The following is a 19,121-nucleotide window of genomic DNA, read 5'->3' on the forward strand; positions in this document are numbered from 1 at the left end:
ATGTCAAGTGGAAATAAGTCCAGGACCAGCCTATTGGCTCAGGGTGTCTGACACTCCGAGGGAGGAGTTGTAAAGTTTGATGGCAACAAGCAGGAATAACTTCCTATGATGCTCAGTGTTACATCTCGGTGGAATGAGTCTCTGGCTGAATGTACTCCTGTGCCTAACCAGTACATTGTCTGGATGGGATGGAGTGGATGGGAGTCATTGTCCAAGATGGCATGCAACTTGGACAGCATCCTCTTTTCAGACACCACCGTCAGAGAGTCCAGTTCCACCCCCACAACATCACTGGCCTTACGAATGAGTTTGATGAAAATGTCGGTATCTACAGGTAAGGTGCTGGAGGATTGGAGGATAGCTCATGTTGTTCCGTTGTTTAAAAAAGGCTCCAAAAGTAATCCGAGAAATTATAGGCTGGTAAGTTTGACGTCAGTAATAGGTAAATTATTGGAAGGAGTACTAAGAGATAGGATCTACAAGTATTTGGATAGACAGGGTCTTATTAGGGAGAACACAACTTTCTGTGTGGTAGGTCATGTTTAACCAATATATTAGAGTTTTTCCAAGGAGGTTACCAGGAAAGTGGATGAAGGGAGGGCAGTGGATGTTGTCTACATGGACTTCAGTAAGGCCTTTGACAAGGTCCTGCATGGGAGGTTAGTTAAGAAGATTCAGTCGCTAGGTATACATGGATTAGACTTCGGCTTAATGGAAGAAGTCAGAGAGTGGTAGTGGAGGATTGTTTCTCTGAGTGGAGGCCTGTGACCAGTGGTCTGCCACAGGGATCAGTGCTGGGTCCATTGGTATATGTCATCTACATCAATAATCTGGATGATAATGTGGTAAATTGGATCAGCAAATTTGCTGATGATACAAAGGTTGGAGGTGTAGTGGACAGTGAGGAAGGTTTTCAAAGCTTGCAGAGGGATTTGGAGCAGCTGGAAAAATGGGCTGACAAATGGCAGATGGAGTTTAATGCGGACAAGTGTGAGGTATTGCACTTTGGAAGGACAAACCAAGGTAGAACATACAAGGTAAATGGTAGGGCACTGAGGAGTGCAGTAGAACAGAGGGATCTGGGAATACAGATACATAATCCCCTAAAAGTGGTGTCACAGGTAGATAGGGTCATAAAGAGAGCTTTTGGTACATTGGCCTTTATAAATCAAAGTATTGAGTATAAGAGTTGGAATGTTATGGTGAGGTTGTATAAGACATTGGTGAGGCCGAATTTGGAGTATTGTGTGCAGTTTTGGTCACCGAATTACAGGAAAGATATTAATAAGGTTGAAAGAGTGCAGAGAAGGTTTACAAGGATGTTGCCAAGACTTGAGAAACTGAGTTACAGAGAAAGGTTGAATAGGTTAGGACTTTATTCCCTGGAGCGTAGAAGAATGAGGGGAGATTTGATAGAGGTATATAAAATTATGATGGGTATCGATAGACTGAATGCAAATAGGCTTTTTCCACTGAAGCCAGGGGAGAGAAAAAAACCAGAGGACATGGGTTAAGGGTGAAGGGGGAAAAGTTTAAAGGGAACATGGGGGGGGGGCTTCTTCACACAGAGAGTGGTGGGAGTGTGGAATGAGCTGCCAGATGAAATGGTGAATGTGGGCTCACTTTTAACATTTAAGAAAAACTCTGACAGGTATATGGATGAGAGGGTTATGGAGGGATATGGTCCAGGTGCAGGTCAGTGGGACTAGGCAGAAAGTAGTTTGGCACAGCCAAGAAGGGCCAAAAGGCCTGTTTCTGTGCTGTAATGCTCTATGAACAACAGTGTGCCTAGCAGCAATCCCCATGGCAGACCACTGGTTATAGGTGTCCAGACAGCCTCCTCTCACCAAGCTGATTCTGTATTCAGCTGACTTGCTCCAATATAAAGTTTACATACACAACTTGACCACCCAGCCCAGGTCAATCCTCTTAAATCTCTTCTTCAAAAAAGCTCCACCAGATTGGCGAGACAATATTCCCCCCACTCCTCACCTTACTCTCCCCCTCCCCACTCCTCACCCTCCCCACTCTATTCCCCCCACTCCTCACCTTACTCTCCCCCTCCCCACTCTATTCCCCCCACTCCTCACCCTCCCCACTCTATTCCCCCCACTCCTCACCTTACTCTCCCCCTCCCCACTCCATTCCCACTCTTCACACTCCCCTCCTCCCCCACTCCTACCCTTTCCCTCCCTCCTTCACTCACCTGCTCACTGGCCGGGGGCAGTGTCTGCGGGTCAGCCGTCAGGGCAGTCAGGTCCTCCAGGATAGTCTGTAGGTGAGTAACCTCCCCAAGCATCCCAATCTCCTCGCCCTGTCCACATGGGGAGAAACACGTCAAGAACCAGCTCTGGGAATGTTTGCAGCCCCCGGGGCCGAGGAGAAGCTCTCCAACGTGCCCAAGCTTCCTCGAGGTTTGAGGGTGTTCCACGGGTGCAGGGTGGGCTGGAGGCAGTGAGACAGGTTGAGGGTGTGGGAGAGAGAACAGCCCCATCTCCCTCAAACTCCGCGCACTCCCCTTTCCACCACCCTCCTTCCCTACAAATGATCACCTTCTCCCCCCATCCCCCAACAAATCCTCCTCCTTCACTTCCTCCAGTCCCCCAATACCCCCCCTTCCCTTCTCACACCACCCTCCCCCCCACCCCAACCCCGACCCACCAGCACGGGCCGCAGCAGGGCGACAAAGGTGCAGAAGCGGCTTCGTTCCTCGATCAGCGCCCGGCATACCGCCTGTTTCTCAGTGTCTTCCAGCACCACGTACTTCTCGTTCACATCCTGCAGCACGCTGTCCAGCTGCAGTCGTGCATCCTCCTTCCCTGCAACACAGAGCTGGATGCATCAGACTGCTGGGCGCGCGCACACACACACACACAAGCAGCATGCACGCGCGCACACACACACATGGACACAAGCAGCATGCACGCACACACACACAAGCAGCATGCACACGCGCACACACACACATGGACACAAGCAGCATGCACGCACACACACACACAAGCAGCATGCACGCGCGCACACACACACACACACAAGCAGCATGCGCGCGCGCACACACACACATGGACACAAGCAGCATGCACGCACACACACACACACAAGCAGCATGCGCGCGCGCGCACACACACACGGACACAAGCAGCATGCGCGCGCACACACACACACACACAGACACAAGCAGCATGCACGCGCACACACACACACACACACACACACACACACAGAGGCAGCGTATACGTGGGACAGATGAGAGTGGAGAGTGTCTTGACTGGTTGCAGTATGATCTGGTATGGAAACACCAATGCCCAAGAACACAAAATCCTTCAGAAAGTCATGGAAACGGCCCAGTCCATCACAGGTAAAGCCCTCCCTGCCAATGAGCACATGTACAATGCTCTCTTCTCACTTGCCGTCAGGAAGAACGTACAGGAGCCTTAGGTCCCCCACCACCAGTTTCAGGAAGAGCAATTAACCCTCAACTATCAGGCTGCTGAAGAAGAGTGGATAACTTCACTCACCTCAACACTGAATTGATTTCACAACCTGGACTCGCATTCAAAGCTCTGCAACTCATGTTCTGAGTATTATTTCATTTGCACAGTTTGTCTTCTTTTGTTCTTCGGTTGTTTGTCAGTCTGTTTCTGTAAACTGTACTGTATTTCTTTGCTTTCCTGTAAATGCCCCAACAATACAACTCCCTGGGTTGTGACAGATACATAGTTTGATTTTGCATTTATTTCAGCAAAACCATGATCACCCACTGGAATGGACTTTGTTCTAATTGTCAAACAGGAGGAAATCTGCAGATGCTGGAAATTCAAACAACACACACAAAATGCTGGTGGAACACAGCAGGCCAGGCAGCATCTATAGGGAGAAGCTCTGTCGACGTTTCAGGCCGAGACCCTTCGTCAGGACTAACCGAAAGGAAAGATAGTAAGAGATTTGAAAGTAGTGGGGGGAGGGGGAAATGCAAAATGATAGAAGAAGACCGGAGGGGGTGGGATGAAGCTAAGAGTTGGAAAGGTGATTGACGAAAGTGATACTTCTCCCTTTCACTTTCACGAAAGTGAAACGTCGACAGTGCTTCTCCCTATAGATGCTGCCTGGCCTGCTGTGTTCCACCAGCATTTTGTGTGTGTTGTTTGTTCTAATTGTGCTCATTTTTGTAAAGGTTGTGTGTGTTGGTTTGTTTTTCCTGTTAACAGTACTTCCGCTCTGCACGTGGACTTCAGCAGATACAAGCCAGATGTTGAATACAGGGAGTAAAGGTGCACACAGTTCTGACCGTGTGACCATGCGATGCTGCTGTTGCAATGTGTAGTGACACCTATGGGTGGAAACGACACTTTTCCCTGTATGTTTTGATGTACGTGATAAATAAATGATAAAAATCTGAATACAGGCAACATGTGTGCACACACATAGTAAAGGCAGCTTGCATCGCGCATACGTGACATGGGCAAGCAGGCACTGGACTGTAGAATTGCTAGTCCAGATGTAGTGCTACAGCAGGGAGCGGGAAATAGACAAGAATGAGATGCAATGTTCCTGCACCAGTGGTCTGTAGGAACAGGCTGGAGGTGCGGAGCGATGAGGCAGATGTCTGCCTCCGGTGGGAGTTGATGAATCAGACACCACTCCCCGTGAGAGGCCAGTAGGTGGCAGCAGAGAGCCACAAACTCCAACCCAACCGGGACCCTTCCCCAGAGGCGTGCACCAGGTCGGGGGGGGGGGGGGGGGTCCAGCTGCAATGGGGCTGTGGACCAGTGCAGGGGGCAGGGGGGTCCAGCTGCAATGGGGCTGTGGACCAGTGCAGGGGGCAGGGGGGTCCAGCTGCAATGGGGCTGTGGACCAGTGCAGGGGGCAGGGGGGTCCAGCTGCAATGGGGCTGTGGACCAGTGCAGGGGGCAGGGGGGTCCAGCTGCAATGGGGCTGTGGACCAGTGCGGGGGGGGGGTCCAGCTGCAATGGGGCTGTGGACCAGTGCAGGGGGCAGGGGGGTCCAGCTGCAATGGGGCTGTGGACCAGTGCAGGGGGTGGGGGGGGGTCCAGCTGCATTGGGGCTGTGGACCAGTGGGGGGGGGTCCAGCTGCATTGGGGCTGTGGACCAGTGCAGGGGGCGTGGGTGGGGTCCCAGCTGCATTGGGGCTGTGGACCAGTGCAGGGGGCGGGGGGGGGGGGGTCCAGCTGCAATGGGGCTGTGGACCAGTGCAGGGGGCAGGGGGGTCCAGCTGCAATGGGGCTGTGGACCAGTGCGGGGGGGGGGGTCCAGCTGCAATGGGGCTGTGGACCAGTGCAGGGGGCAGGGGGGTCCAGCTGCAATGGGGCTGTGGACCAGTGCAGGGGGTGGGGGGGTCCAGCTGCATTGGGGCTGTGGACCAGTGGGGGGGGGGGGTCCAGCTGCATTGGGGCTGTGGACCAGTGCAGGGGGCGTGGGTGGGGTCCCAGCTGCATTGGGGCTGTGGACCAGTGCAGGGGGTGGGGGTGGGGGCTGTGGACCAGTGCAGGGGGCGGGTCCAGCTGCATTGGGGCTGTGGACCAGTGCAGGGGGCGTGGGTGGGGTCCCAGCTGCATTGGGGCTGTGGACCAGTGCGGGGGTGGGAGGGTCCAGCTGCATTGAGGTTGTGGACCAGTGCAGGGGGTGGGTGGGGTCCCAGCTGCATTGGGGCTGTGGACCAGTGCAGGGGGTGGGGGGGGGGGGTCCAGCTGCAATGGGGCTGTGGACCAGTGCAGGGGGCGGGGGGTCCAGCTGCATTGGGGCTGTGGACCAGTGCAGGGGGCAGGGGGGGTCCAGCTGCATTGGGGCTGTGGACCAGTGCAGGGGGTGTGGGTGGGGTCCCAGCTGCATTGGGGCTGTGGACCAGTGCAGGGGGTGGGGGGGGTCCAGCTGCATTGGGGCTGCGAACCAGTGCAGGGGGGTTGTGGACTGGTGCAGGGGGTCAGCCCTGAGTCCAGGGTGAGTGGTGGGGGAGTGCAGCAGGGAGACCAGGGCTGGGCCGGGGGTGGTGGGAGATCAGGATGGGGCCACAGACTTCACCGCTGAGAGTTGGAATGGGATGGGGCCCGGAAAGTGTGGCATTGGGGTTGGTGCAGGGGAGGATGCCTGGGCTCGTGTAGCCTGCAGTAAACAGTCTCACGTGGGGCTGACTCTGCAAGCTAATTGTTGCTGCTGGGAACTGGCAGATTATCCCTAACAATGCATCCCACACTTCCAGTCTTCACATCTGAGCAAACTTGCGCACCATCTCCATCCCTCTGGTGAGATCGCGGTCCACTGACTGCTGGCCATCCACCCTGTAAGCTTCCACCCCTCACTGACCCTCCCCTCCATCTACAAGCCTGCAGACACTCTGGAGCACAATGCACTCCTTGCCCCAACCTCAGTCGCCGCTGTGCCCATATTCCCCACCTCACCTCGTCACCATCGTACTTAGACTCCCCACCCACCCGCTTTGCAGCCCCACAAACCCGTCACTCCTCAGTGTGAGACTCCCCCAGTTCACTGACTCGAGGCAGATAAACTGATCTCAGCAGCCATCCCCCAGATATCCCTGAAGTATCACCCTGGCCAGATGCTCCATGCATCTACCATTCTGTGTAAAAACCTCCCCCTAACATCACAACTACACATTCCTCCCATCCGATTAAAATGATGCCCCCTCGTATTAGCCACTTCTGAAAAAGTCTTTGGTTGTCCAATCAATCTATGCCTCATATCATCTTGTACACTTGTATCAAGCCACCTCTCATCCTCTTTTGAGCCCTAGCTCACTCAACCATCAGGCAGCATCCTGGTCAATCTCCTCGGCACCCTCACTAAAGCTTCCACATCCTTCCTATAATGGGGTGACCAGACCTGAGCACGAATTTCCATGAGTGGTGTAGCCAGAGTTTTATAGAGCTGCAAAAACATTTTACTGTGATGCTCAATGCCGTTGTGTGATGCTTGGAGCTGAATACAAGCCACAAACCTTTCTTAACTTTCTTTTGCAGTTTCAGTGTGTCGGATGATTTCTTCTTAATCTCTTGTCGGGCTTTCTTGCACTCTGTGAAACAAAAGGATGAGGTTTAAGGAAGAACTCTGCTCGTGTGACTTGCTCTGAGCATGAGAGAGGGGTTAGTTTTATATGTCACGTGGATGTTGAAGCATTGTGTGTCAAGTCAAATCAGCAAGGACTGAATTGAGTAGCCCCTCAGTATTGCCAACGTAGCATGCCCACAACTCACAAGCCCTAATGTCTTTGGACGGTGGGAGGAAACCGGACCCACGTGGTCACAGGGAGTACATACAGACAGCGGTGGGGATGAAGCCCTGATCATAAAGGTGACTGGTGTAAAGCGCTACGTTAACCCCGATGCCACTGGGGGGCCGGGCTGGGCATGGAAATCGATTCAGCTCAGGCACCTTTCGCATGGTCTTTGTCGAGCTGGTTGCCGACCTTTTTCCACTCTTCAATCCGGAGCTCCAAGGGGTTTATCAAACTCTCCGTTAAGGCCCTACACAGAGAAGAGGCAGAGAATCAAGTGCATGGCTTCACAACAAGCTACACAGAATGGCACATCACCAGCAAACAAAGGTTACAAACGTTCAGACAGGTGTCGGCTGGAGGGAAGGGGAGCAAGGCTTTGTGGGATGGGGAGAGAAGAGAGAGCCCAAAGGGGCGAGAGTGGAGGCTTCAAAAGGGGTGGGTGGTTAGCAACCTTACACAGTGAGTTGTTTGAGCCGGGACTCAATACTGCGGTGCCTCATGCACATTCGGGTCAGTGCAGAACCGATCTCCTTTGTAGCTCCTGAGGGGAAAAACACAATGCAATTGTTATAGACCTTCCACAGGGTATACAGTCAACCAGCTCCAATCTACACCGTTCAGTACACTGTCAACGTGCACTGATCTACACCATTCAGTACACTGTCAACCAGCTCCAATCTACACCGTTCAGTACATCGTCAACCAGCTCCAATCTACACTGTTCAGTACACTGTCAACCAGCTCCGATCTACACTGTTCAGTACACTGTCAACCAGCTCTAATCTACACCGTTCAGTACACCGTCAACCAGCTCTAATCTACACCGTTCAGTACACTGTCAACCAGCTCTAATCTACACCGTTCAGTACACTGTCAACCAGCTCCAATCTACACTGTTCAGTACACTGTCAACCAGCTCTAATCTACACCGTTCAGTACACTGTCAACCAGCTCCAATCTACACCGTTCAGTACACTGTCAACCAGCTCTAATCTACACCGTTCAGTACATCGTCAACCAGCTCTAATCTACACCGTTCAGTACACTGTCAACCAGCTCTAATCTACACCGTTCAGTACACTGTCAACCAGCTCCAATCTACACCGTTCAGTACATCGTCAACCAGCTCCAATCTACACCGTTCAGTACGCCGTCAACCAGCTCCAATCTACACTGTTCAGTACACTGTCAACGTGCACTGATCTACACCGTTCAGTACACCGTCAACCAGCTCCAATCTACACCGTTCAGTACACCGTCAACCAGCTCCAATCTACACCGTTCAGTACACCGTCAACCAGCTCCAATCTACACCGTTCAGTACACCGTCAACCAGCTCCAATCTACACCGTTCAGTACACCGTCAACGTGCACTGATCTACACCATTCAGTACACTGTCAACCAGCTCTAATCTACACTGTTCAGTACACCATCAACCAGCTCCAAGTATGCCGTCAACGTGCACTGATCTACACTGTTCAGTACACCGTCAACCAGCTCTAATCTACACCGTTCAGTACACCGTCAACCAGCTCTAATCTACACCGTTCAGTACATCGTCAACCAGCTCTAATCTACACCGTTCAGTACACCGTCAACCAGCTCCAATCTACACCGTTCAGTACACCGTCAACCAGCTCTAATCTACACCGTTCAGTACACCGTCAACCAGCTCTAATCTACACCGTTCAGTACACCGTCAACCAGCTCCAATCTACACCGTTCAGTACATCGTCAACCAGCTCTAATCTACACCAGTACACCGTCAACCAGCTCTAATCTACACCGTTCAGTACACCGTCAACCAGCTCTAATCTACACCGTTCAGTACACTGTCAACCAGCTCTAATCTACACCGTTCAGTACACCGTCAACCAGCTCCAATCTACACCGTTCAGTACACCGTCAACCAGCTCTAATCTACACCGTTCAGTACACCGTCAACCAGCTCTAATCTACACCGTTCAGTACACCGTCAACCAGCTCTAATCTACACCGTTCAGTACACCGTCAACCAGCTCTAATCTACACTGTTCAGTACACCGTCAACCAGCTCCAAGTATGCCGTCAACGTGCACTGATCTACGCCATTGAGACAGGTGATCCACCCTCACCAATCTTACACAGTCCCAAGCCACTCCATCCAAGATAATGTCCACCTAGTATGGGACCTGATCCACCTGCAACAGGAGACTGGGTCCCAGGCAACGTTTCTTTCTCTTGACCAAGAGAAGACGTTTGACTGGGTTAACCAGTTTCCTGGTGGGCACTCTGCAGGCTTTTGGACTTGGACCACACTTTGTGGCCCGATTTCGGCTCCTACATTCTGCCGCAGAGTGCTTTGTTAAGATTAATGGATCACTGACAGCACCCATTCCCTCAGAAGATGAGTATGTCAAGGGTGTTCCATGTCCGGTCAATTGTATGCGTTCTGTGTCGAGCCATTCCTGAGCCTTCCTCAGTGAAGGCTGATGGGTCTGGTTCTGAGTGAACTGGACATGGAGGTTGTCCTCTTGGCCTACGCCGACGATGTACTCCTCAAGATGACAGATCCCAGTGACCTGCAAAGGATGCGCGAGTGCCAAGAAGTTTCCTTGGCGGCACCCTCCACTAGGATCAACTGGGCGAAATGTTCCGGACTCTTAGTGGGTCAGTGGCAGGTGAACTCCCAGCCGGAGGAGATGAGAGCTTTTGCGTGGAGCACCAGACGTCTCCTCTATCTGGGAGTCTACCTGAGTCCTTCTGGGGAGACCTGGCTGGCGAACTGGCAGGACCTGGAGATGAAAGTCATGGCCCGGCTGGGGCGCTGGTCAGGCCTTTTCAGGATGCTTTCCTATCGAGGCAGGGTGATGGTCATAAACCAGCTGGTGGCCTCCATGTTGTGGTACCGGATAGTCACAATGGCCCCTCCTGCCCCTTCTGTTGTGAGAATGCAGAGGAAGTTAGTGGATGACTTCTGGGGCAACAGGAAACACTGGGTCTCTGCAGCTGTCTTGACTCTCCCAGTGGGAGAGGGCGGACAGTCGCTGGTGTGTGTATGTACACGACTGGCAGCTCTCCACTTCAGGACTTTGCAGAGATTCCTGTACACCGAGCACCCACCCAGGTGGCACGTGTTAGTGACATTCTTCCTCCGGAGGGGCTACTGTCTTCACCAAGATATGTGACTACCACGGGCAGGCTGCTTTGCGGAGTCTGCCCGGCTTCTATCAGGACCTACTGAGAGTCTGGAACATGGTCGCCTCAGGCCGGGAATCCCCTCCTCTGGCAGAGGGCGGGGTCCTGGCTGACCCTTGCCCTACCTCAGTGGGTGTCGGTGCGGCTCAGGTGTGTGTGTGGACTCAGGCCGAGCTGCTTGTCGGGCCCAGGCCCCACAATCTTCTCCTAGAGCCGAGTCCACACAACTTGAGCCACCCACAATCAACACCCACAAACCCATTCAGGGATGCAAGTAGGAGGTATCTGTATGGGCTGCTGCTCCACACCCTCCACTTCCTTGCCCTTGTCCACCGTCCCGACATGCCATGGCAGTCGGTCCTTCCACCTGGAGGTGAGGGGGCCACCAATGGAAGTCCTTTACGAGGGGGTTCTTCCCACGCACCTGGGGGATCTCGGCTGGAGGGTGCTGCATAGAGCAGTGCCCTGCAATAAGTTCTTTAGTTTGTACATGGATCTCCCACCCGCATGTCACTTCTGTGGGCTGGAGGAGACCGTGTACTACATGTACCTGGAGTGTGCGAGGCTGCAACCCATTTTTGCGTACTTGCGTGGGCTGCTTCTCGCCTTCTGGTTGCATTTTAGCTCCACCCTATTTATATACAGTCATCCAGTAAGGAGGGGGGCATGGAGGGATGAGGATGTCCTTGTCCACGGCAACCTTCGAGGCAGTCCAGGACTGTTGGGCTCCAGGGGGTGTAATTGCCATCATTGATAGAGATTTTGGTTTAATGTGTATTGTCTATTTATACTGAAGTAATTGTGTTAGTCACCGTTTTGTATATATAACACTGAATTTAAAATAAAGCTATTTTGTATGGGGCGGAAAAAAAAGCTACTCTGTTCTGTACACCATCAATGAGCACCAGCCTACACCGTTCGGCACACCGTTAACGAGCACCAACCTACACCATTTGGTACACCGTCAACAAGCACCAACCTACACCATTTGGTACACTGTCAATGAGCACCAGCCTACACCATTTGGTACACCGTCAACAAGCACCAACCTACACCATTTGGTACACTGTCAATGGGCACCAGCCTACACCGTTTGGTACACCGTCAACGAGCACCAACCTACACCGTTTAGTACACCGTCAATGAGCACCAACCTACACCGTTTGGTACACTGTCAATGGGCACCAGCCTACACCGTTTGGTACACCGTCAACCAGCACCAACCTACACTGTTTGGTACACCATCAACGAGCACCAACCTACACCGTTTGGTACACTGTCAATGAGCACCAGCCTACACCATTTGGTACACCGTCAACCAGCAGCAACCTACACTGTTTGGCCTACACCATTTGGTACACCATCAACGAGCACCAACCTAAACCGTTTGGTACACTATCAACCAGCACCAACCTACACCGTTTGGTACATTGTCAACCAGCACCAGCCTACACCGTCAACGAGCACCAACCTACACCGTTTGGTACACAGTCAACCAGCACCAACCTATACCTTTTGGTACACCGTCAACCAGCAGCAACCTACACTGTTTGGCCTACACCATTTGGTACACCGTCAATAAGCACCAACCTAAACCGTTTGGTACACAGTCAATGAGCATCAATCTACACCGTCAACGAGCACCAACCTACACCGTTTGGCACACTGTCAACCAGCACCAACCTACACCGTTTGGTACACCGTCAACCAGCACCAACCTACACCGTGCCAAACCATGTAGCCTCACAGCAGTGGACAGCATGGAGCTGGCTGGGCCCAGCGACATCCCAGTGCTTGTAAACCAGGACACAGCGGGGGTGCTCCCTGTGTTCACACGTTAACCCAAATTGCCTGCCTCTCAACCAGTAGAAACAACCATTCAAAAATAGATTAAGCAAATGCTCCTCATGAAATTCAGTAATTTTATTTTAAAATTATTAATGAATGAATAATTGGTTTGGCACAGTGCTGCAGGCCGAAAGGTCTCAGATTCTGAACGCTCTGCGACTCCAGGCCAAGGACTGGGGTTGTGGCCTGTCTGTGCCTGTGCACACACATGGTGGGCAGGAGGGTGTTTCTCTGTTGACCGTTAGGAGCATGCTGTGTTGGGGCCGGAATGCGTGATGATGCTTGCAGGTTGCTCCAGCACATCCTTGGGTTGTGTTGGTTAATAACACAAAAGACGCATTTCATGATAAAGAAATTAATCGGATTTTGTTCCATGTTAATTCTATTATTCATCTCTGGAAGTCAAACAATAAACAGATATAGGTACTTCTGTCAGGTTTCATTGTAAAGACTCATCACTACTTGCGGAGACAAGCTTCTCTCAGCCTGGTCCCAGCACAGGTATAAGTGGCATTCAACCATCTGCAGGGCTCTCTCTGACCTTCCTATCCCTATCTCTCACCCCATGACACAGCCAGTTCATCACCAGGACTACACGTCATCTCCGAAGCTTCTTTCCTGTAGCTATCCGGCTTCTCAACAAAACTCACTCAGGTGTAAAACCCCGACTATCCCTTTCCTGCTCTCCTTGTTCTGTTGAGAAATATTGCGTCTGTTCATAGGCTCACATTTATTTAAATTTAATTGTTGGCATTTGTACATATGACTGTTCTGCTAATTGCTGGCTGCTCATGGCCGTTTGCACTATTGTCTTGTAAGTTGTTGGATACTATATCATGTTATCTGTTATCACGGCTTATCCAATTCTCCTCTCAGTCCCAGTCTCCTACCTTCTCCCCATATCCCTTTGTGCCCTGACCAATCAAGAATCTATTAATCTCTACCTTAAATATACATAAAGGCTTGGCCTCCACAGCTGCCTGTGGCTCCAGGTTCACCACTCACTGGCTAAAGAGATTCTTCATTTCCATTCTAAAAGGACGCCCGTCTTCTCCTGCTGCACCTGATGACCCTGTGATCTCTGTCTCAGAGGCCGATGTTAAGCTGTCTTTAAAGAGGGTGAACCCTCACAAGGTGGAAGGTCCCTATGGAGTATGTGGTAAAACTCTGAAAACTTGAGCCGAACAACTGGCGGGAGTATTCAAAGACATTTTCAATTTGAAGATCCCTGCTGCATCTGGTGACCCTGTGATCTCTGTCTCAGAGGCCGATGTTAGACTGTCTTTAAAGAGAGTGAACCCTCACAAGTTGGAAGGTCCCGATGGAGTATCTGGTAAGCCTCTGAAAACCTGTGCCAACCAACTCACGGCTACGGGTAGAAGTTCCCACTTGCTTCAAAAAGGCAACAATTATACCAGTGCCCAAGAAGAATAATGTGAGATGCCTTAATGACTATCACCTAGTAGCACTCAAGTCAAGTAAAGTCACTTTTTATTGTCATTTCGACCATAACTGCTGGTACAGTACGCAGTAAAAATGAGACGTTTTTCAGGACCATGGTGCGACATGAAACAGTACAAAAACTACACTGCTTAATTCTTTATTATGTTGCTGCAAACTGTTCCTGCCTTTTATCCTTGGGCAGTGGACCTGATTGAAGTCCCTCTCCTCCCTAAACTTCTGGTCTGGAGAGGAATTATTTTGTGTTTTATGCTTAGCACCAAACCACAATCGACTGTGGTACGTTTCACATAGTGGTAGTAAAGGGATTCTGATTCAGCAGTTGCTGGTTAAGGGTAAGTTTGCAGTTATATCAGACATTGCTGAGGCTTTCGGGCTAGGGTAGTTTTGATGACCCTATTATAGGAAGGATGTCATTAAAAGAGAGGAAGTGTAGGAAAGATGCTACCTGGTTGAGGGGCCCGAGTTGTGCAGTCTGGGACTGCACTCTCTGCAATGTAGGGGATTGAGGGGTGACCACATGCTCGTGAGGGGCAATGGGTCATTCCCCATGGAAGGGGCTAAAAACAGGTTTAGATCAGTGGTGAGAGTTTTCATGGGGGGTATGTACATGGGCAGCTTCTTCACACAGAGGGTGGTGCAGATTTGGAACAAGCTGCCCAAAATAGTGGCTGAGGTGAAGACATTAGCAACGTTTACAGCAATCCGGACAAGTGTGTGGACAGAGGGCTATGGCGCTGTCGACGTGATGTTAAAGGTCTCGGGCGAAACACCTTGATAGTTGATGGAATTGGTTTATTACTGTCACATGTATGGAGTTACAGTGGAAAGCTCGTCATGCAAACTATTCATTCAGATCAGATCATTACACAGTGCGTCGAGGCAGAACAAGGTTAAACAATAACAGAGGGCACGATAGAGTGCTACAGTTACAGTGAAAGTGCAGTGCAGACAATAAAGTGGAAGGCCATAACTTTGTAACCTGTGAGGTCAAGAGTCCAATTGATAGTGAAGTAAAATAGTTAAAGTTTAATCCGATAATGATGAGATAGTGCACCTTGGGAGCATACACAAGGGTAAGGCATTAAGTATAAATGGGAAGTCTTCGGTTACATGAGAGGGACATAACTGAAGCTATTACATTTTGAGCATAGACAGATAGACTGCAAGAAACTAAAGAAGTTTTCAGTTCAAAGTAAGTTATTATCAAAATACGTATGCTAGCATATCAACTCTGAGATTCATTTTCCTTACAAGAGATGGAAGTCAAGGACATGGGGTGGAGGGTACATGGGTGTGTATTTCATCGGGGGGGTGTGTACATGGGTGGAGATTCCATGGGGGGGTGTACATGGGTGTGTATTCCATGGGGGGGTATGTACATGGGTGGAGATTCCATGGGGGGGTGTACATGGGTGGAGATTCCATGGGTGGGGGTGTACATGGGTGAAGATTCCATGGGGGTGTGTACTTGGGTGGAGATTCCATGGGGGGGTGTACATGGGTGAAGATTCCATGGGGGTGTGTACTTGGGTGGAGATTCCATGGGGGGGTGTACATGAGTGGAGATTCCATGGGGGGGTGTACATGGGTGAAGATTCCAAGGGGTGTGTGTACATGGGTGGAGATTCCATGGGGGGGGGGGTGTACATGGGTGGAGATTCCATGGGGGGGTGTACATGGGTGAAGATTCCATGGGGGGGTATGTACTTGGGTGGAGATTCCATGGGGGGGGGTGTACATGGGTGGATGTTCCATGGGGGGGTGTACATGGGTGGATGTTCCATGGGGGGGGTGTACATGGGTGAAGATTCCATGGGGGGGTGTGTACATGGGTGGAGATTCCATGGGGGGGGGTGTACATGGGTGGAGATTCCATGGGGGGGGGGTGTACATGGGTGGAGATTCCATGGGGGGGGGTGTACATGGGTGGATGTTCCATGGGGGGGGTGTACATGGGTGGATGTTCCATGGGGGGGTGTACATGGGTGGAGATTCCATGGGGGGGGGGTGTACATGGGTGGAGATTCCATGGGGGGGGTGTACATGGGTGGAGATTCCATGGGGGGGGGTGTACATGGGTGGATGTTCCATGGGGGGGGTGTACATGGGTGGATGTTCCATGGGGGGGGGTGTACATGGGTGGATGTTCCATGGGGGGGGGGGTGTACATGGGTGGAGATTCCATGGGGGGGTGTGTACATGGGTGGAGATTCCATGGGGGGGGGTGTACATGGGTGGAGATTCCATGGGGGGGGTGTACATGGGTGGATGTTCCATGGGGGTGTACATGGGTGGAGATTCCATGGGGGGTGTACATGGGTGGAGATTCCATGGGGGGGGTGTACATGGGTGGAGATTCCATGGGGGGGTGTACATGGGTGGAGATTCCATGGGGGGGGGGTGTACATGGGTGGAGATTCCATGGGGGGGGTGTACATGGGTGGAGATTCCATGGGAGGGGGTGTACATGGGTGGAGATTCCATGGGAGGGGGTGTACATGGGTGGAGATTCCATGGGGGGGGGTGTACATGGGTGGAGATTCCATGGGGGGGTGTGTACATGGGTGGAGATTCCATGGGGGGGGGTGTACTTGGGTGGAGATTCCATGGGGGGGTGTACATGGGTGGAGATTCCATGGGGGGGGTGTACATGGGTGGAGATTCCATGGGGGGGGGTGTACATGGGTGGAGATTCCATGGGAGGGGGTGTACATGGGTGGAGATTCCATGGGGGGGGTGTACATGGGTGGATGTTCCATGGGGGGGGTGTACATGGGTGGAGATTCCATGGGGGGGGGTGTACATGGGTGGAGATTCCATGGGGGGGGGGTGTACATGGGTGGAGATTCCATGGGGGGGGGTGTACATGGGTGGAGATTCCATGGGGGGGGGTGTACATGGGTGGAGATTCCATGGGGGGGGTGTACATGGGTGGAGATTCTATGGGGGGGGGGTGTACATGGGTGGAGATTCCATGGGGGGGGGGTGTACATGGGTGGAGATTCCATGGGGGGGTGTACATGGGTGGAGATTCCATGGGAGGGGTGTACATGGGTGGATGTTCCATGGGACACACTGCCAGAGACAGCAGTGGGATCACTGACAGCATTATGTGGTGTCTGGATTAGCATTCGAGGGCCTGGGCCACATGCTGAGAGATGTATTAATGAGATTGTGTCGACCTATCGTTGTGGATGTAATGGGCTGAATGAACAGTTCCGAGATCCAGTCATTTCTTCAGGTGAATTCAAGCTGACTTCACTATTGGCCTCGGAGAGGGAGTGTGGACACCCGCACCTGAGGCAGTGGCTGGGGAGTTTGGATCGGGATACAAGTCAGACAACTACAGCACAGAAACAGGCCCTTCAGCCCACTTAGTCCATGTTCTATCCATTTACACTGCCTACTCCCATCAACCTGCACCCAGACTACAGGCCTCCATATCCCTACTATCCATGTACTTATCCAAACTTCTCTCGAACAGTGAAATCGAGTTCACATGCACCACATGTCCTGGCAGCTCCTTCCACACTCTCACCACCCTGTGAGTGAAGAAGCTTCCCCTCATGCTCCCCTTAAACATTTCATCTTTCACCCTTAACCCATGACCTCTAGTTGTCCTCCCACCCACCCTGAATGGAAAAAGACTGCTGGAATTTACCCTATCAATTTTGAATACCTCTATCAAATCTCCTCTCAGTCTTCTATGTTCTAAAGAATATAGTCCTAACCGATTCACTCTGTCCCTATAACTCAGGTCCTTAAGACATCCTTATAAGTTTTGTCTGTACTCTTTCAATCTTGTTTACATCTTTTCTGTATGTAGGTGACCAAAAGCTTCCTTTGTGACCCTATCTTCCTGTGACACCACTTTCAAAGAATTATGGACCTGTATTCCCAGATCCCTTTGTTTTAACAGTCTCCTACTGAAGTGCAAAACCTCACACTTGTCTGCATTAAATTCCATCTGCCATTTTCAACCCATTTGCAAGCCATGATAGCCTTCCTTGCTGTCACTGCAGCCCCAGTCTTGGTGTCATCTGCAAATTTGCTGATCCAGTTAACCACATTATCATCCAGATCTTTGAAGTAGATGGCGAACAGTAACAGCACCACACCGATTCTGCGGCACTCCACCAGTCACAGGCCTCTAGTCAGAGAGGCAACCCTCTACCACCACTCTCTGGCTTCTCCCACAAAGCCAATGTCTAATCTAATTTGCTACCTCATCTAGAATGCTGAGCGACTGAACCTTCTTGACCAGCCTCCCACGAGGGACCTTGTCAAATGCCTTACTAAAGCCCATGTCAACAACATCCACTGCCTTGTCTTTATCAACTTTCCTGGTAACTTCCACAAAAAACTCTATAAGATTGGTTAGACACAACCTGCAGGTTATCCTTAATCAGTTCATGTCTACCCAAATGCTCATATATACAGTCCCTTAGAACACCTTCCGATAACTTTCCCACAACTGGTGTCAGACTCACCGGCTACAATTTCCTATGTTTAGAGCCTTTCTTAAACAGCAGAACAATATTGGCTATCCTCCAATCCTCTGGTACCCCTCCTGCCACGAAGGTTGATTCAAATATCTCTGAATTTCCTCCCATAGGGTCTAAAGGAACATTTTGTCAGGCCCTGGAGATTTATCCACCCTGATCTGCCTCAGGGTAGCAAACACCACTTCCTCTGTAATCTGTATGGGGTTGATGAAGTTGATGCTGTTTTGTCCCATTTCTATACACTCTATATCTATCTCCTGAATAATGTAAAGAACGCATTTAAGATCTCCCCCAACTGTTTTGGCTCCATTGTGGATTAATATTCGGGTCTTCCAGAGGACCATTTTGTCCCTAGTAACCCTTTTGCTGTTAACATACAGTGGCTGTAGAATCCGTTAAGATTCTCCTTCACCGCGTCCGCCAGAAATACTTCATACTTTCTTTCAGTCCTCCTGGATTTTGTTCTTAAGTGTTCTCTTGCATTTCTTATACCCCATAGGCACCTCATTTGTTCCTACCTGCCTGTACCTGCAATGCACCTCCTTCTTTCCCTCAACCAGGGCCTCAATATCTCTTGAAAACAAGGTTCTCTACACTTGTTATTTTTAACTTTTACTCTGACAAGCATATACAAGCTTTGTACTCACAAAATTGCGTTTTTGAAGGCCTCTCTCTTTCCAAATACACCTTTGCTAGTAAACAGCCTGTCCCAATCCACACTTGCCAGATCTGACAGCATCAAAATGGCCTTTCTCCAATTTAGAATCTCCACCCACAGACCAGACCTATCTTTTTGTATATTTTGAAACTGATGGCATTCTGGTCACTGGATGCAAAGTGTTCCCCTACATAAACTTCTGTCACCTGCCCT

At 51.1% G+C, this 19,121-nt stretch overlaps 1 protein-coding gene across 1 annotated transcript in view; it reads right to left on the reverse strand.

Moving 5' to 3' along the window:
* The window catches only part of mtss1 (MTSS I-BAR domain containing 1), a 79,943-nt gene that overhangs the window by 21,693 nt on the left and 39,129 nt on the right, over positions 1-19,121 (reverse strand). The window contains exons 4-8 of the mRNA XM_059981097.1: positions 7,712-7,796; positions 7,411-7,502; positions 6,977-7,051; positions 2,662-2,819; positions 2,207-2,314 (exon numbers count right to left, since the gene is read on the reverse strand). Of these exons, the coding sequence (XP_059837080.1) occupies positions 2,207-2,314; positions 2,662-2,819; positions 6,977-7,051; positions 7,411-7,502; positions 7,712-7,796 (518 nt within the window). The remainder of the gene's footprint in view (positions 1-2,206; positions 2,315-2,661; positions 2,820-6,976; positions 7,052-7,410; positions 7,503-7,711; positions 7,797-19,121) is intronic.

Source organism: Hypanus sabinus, chromosome 9, assembly GCF_030144855.1.
Source record: "Hypanus sabinus isolate sHypSab1 chromosome 9, sHypSab1.hap1, whole genome shotgun sequence".
Taxonomy (NCBI): domain Eukaryota; kingdom Metazoa; phylum Chordata; class Chondrichthyes; order Myliobatiformes; family Dasyatidae; genus Hypanus; species Hypanus sabinus.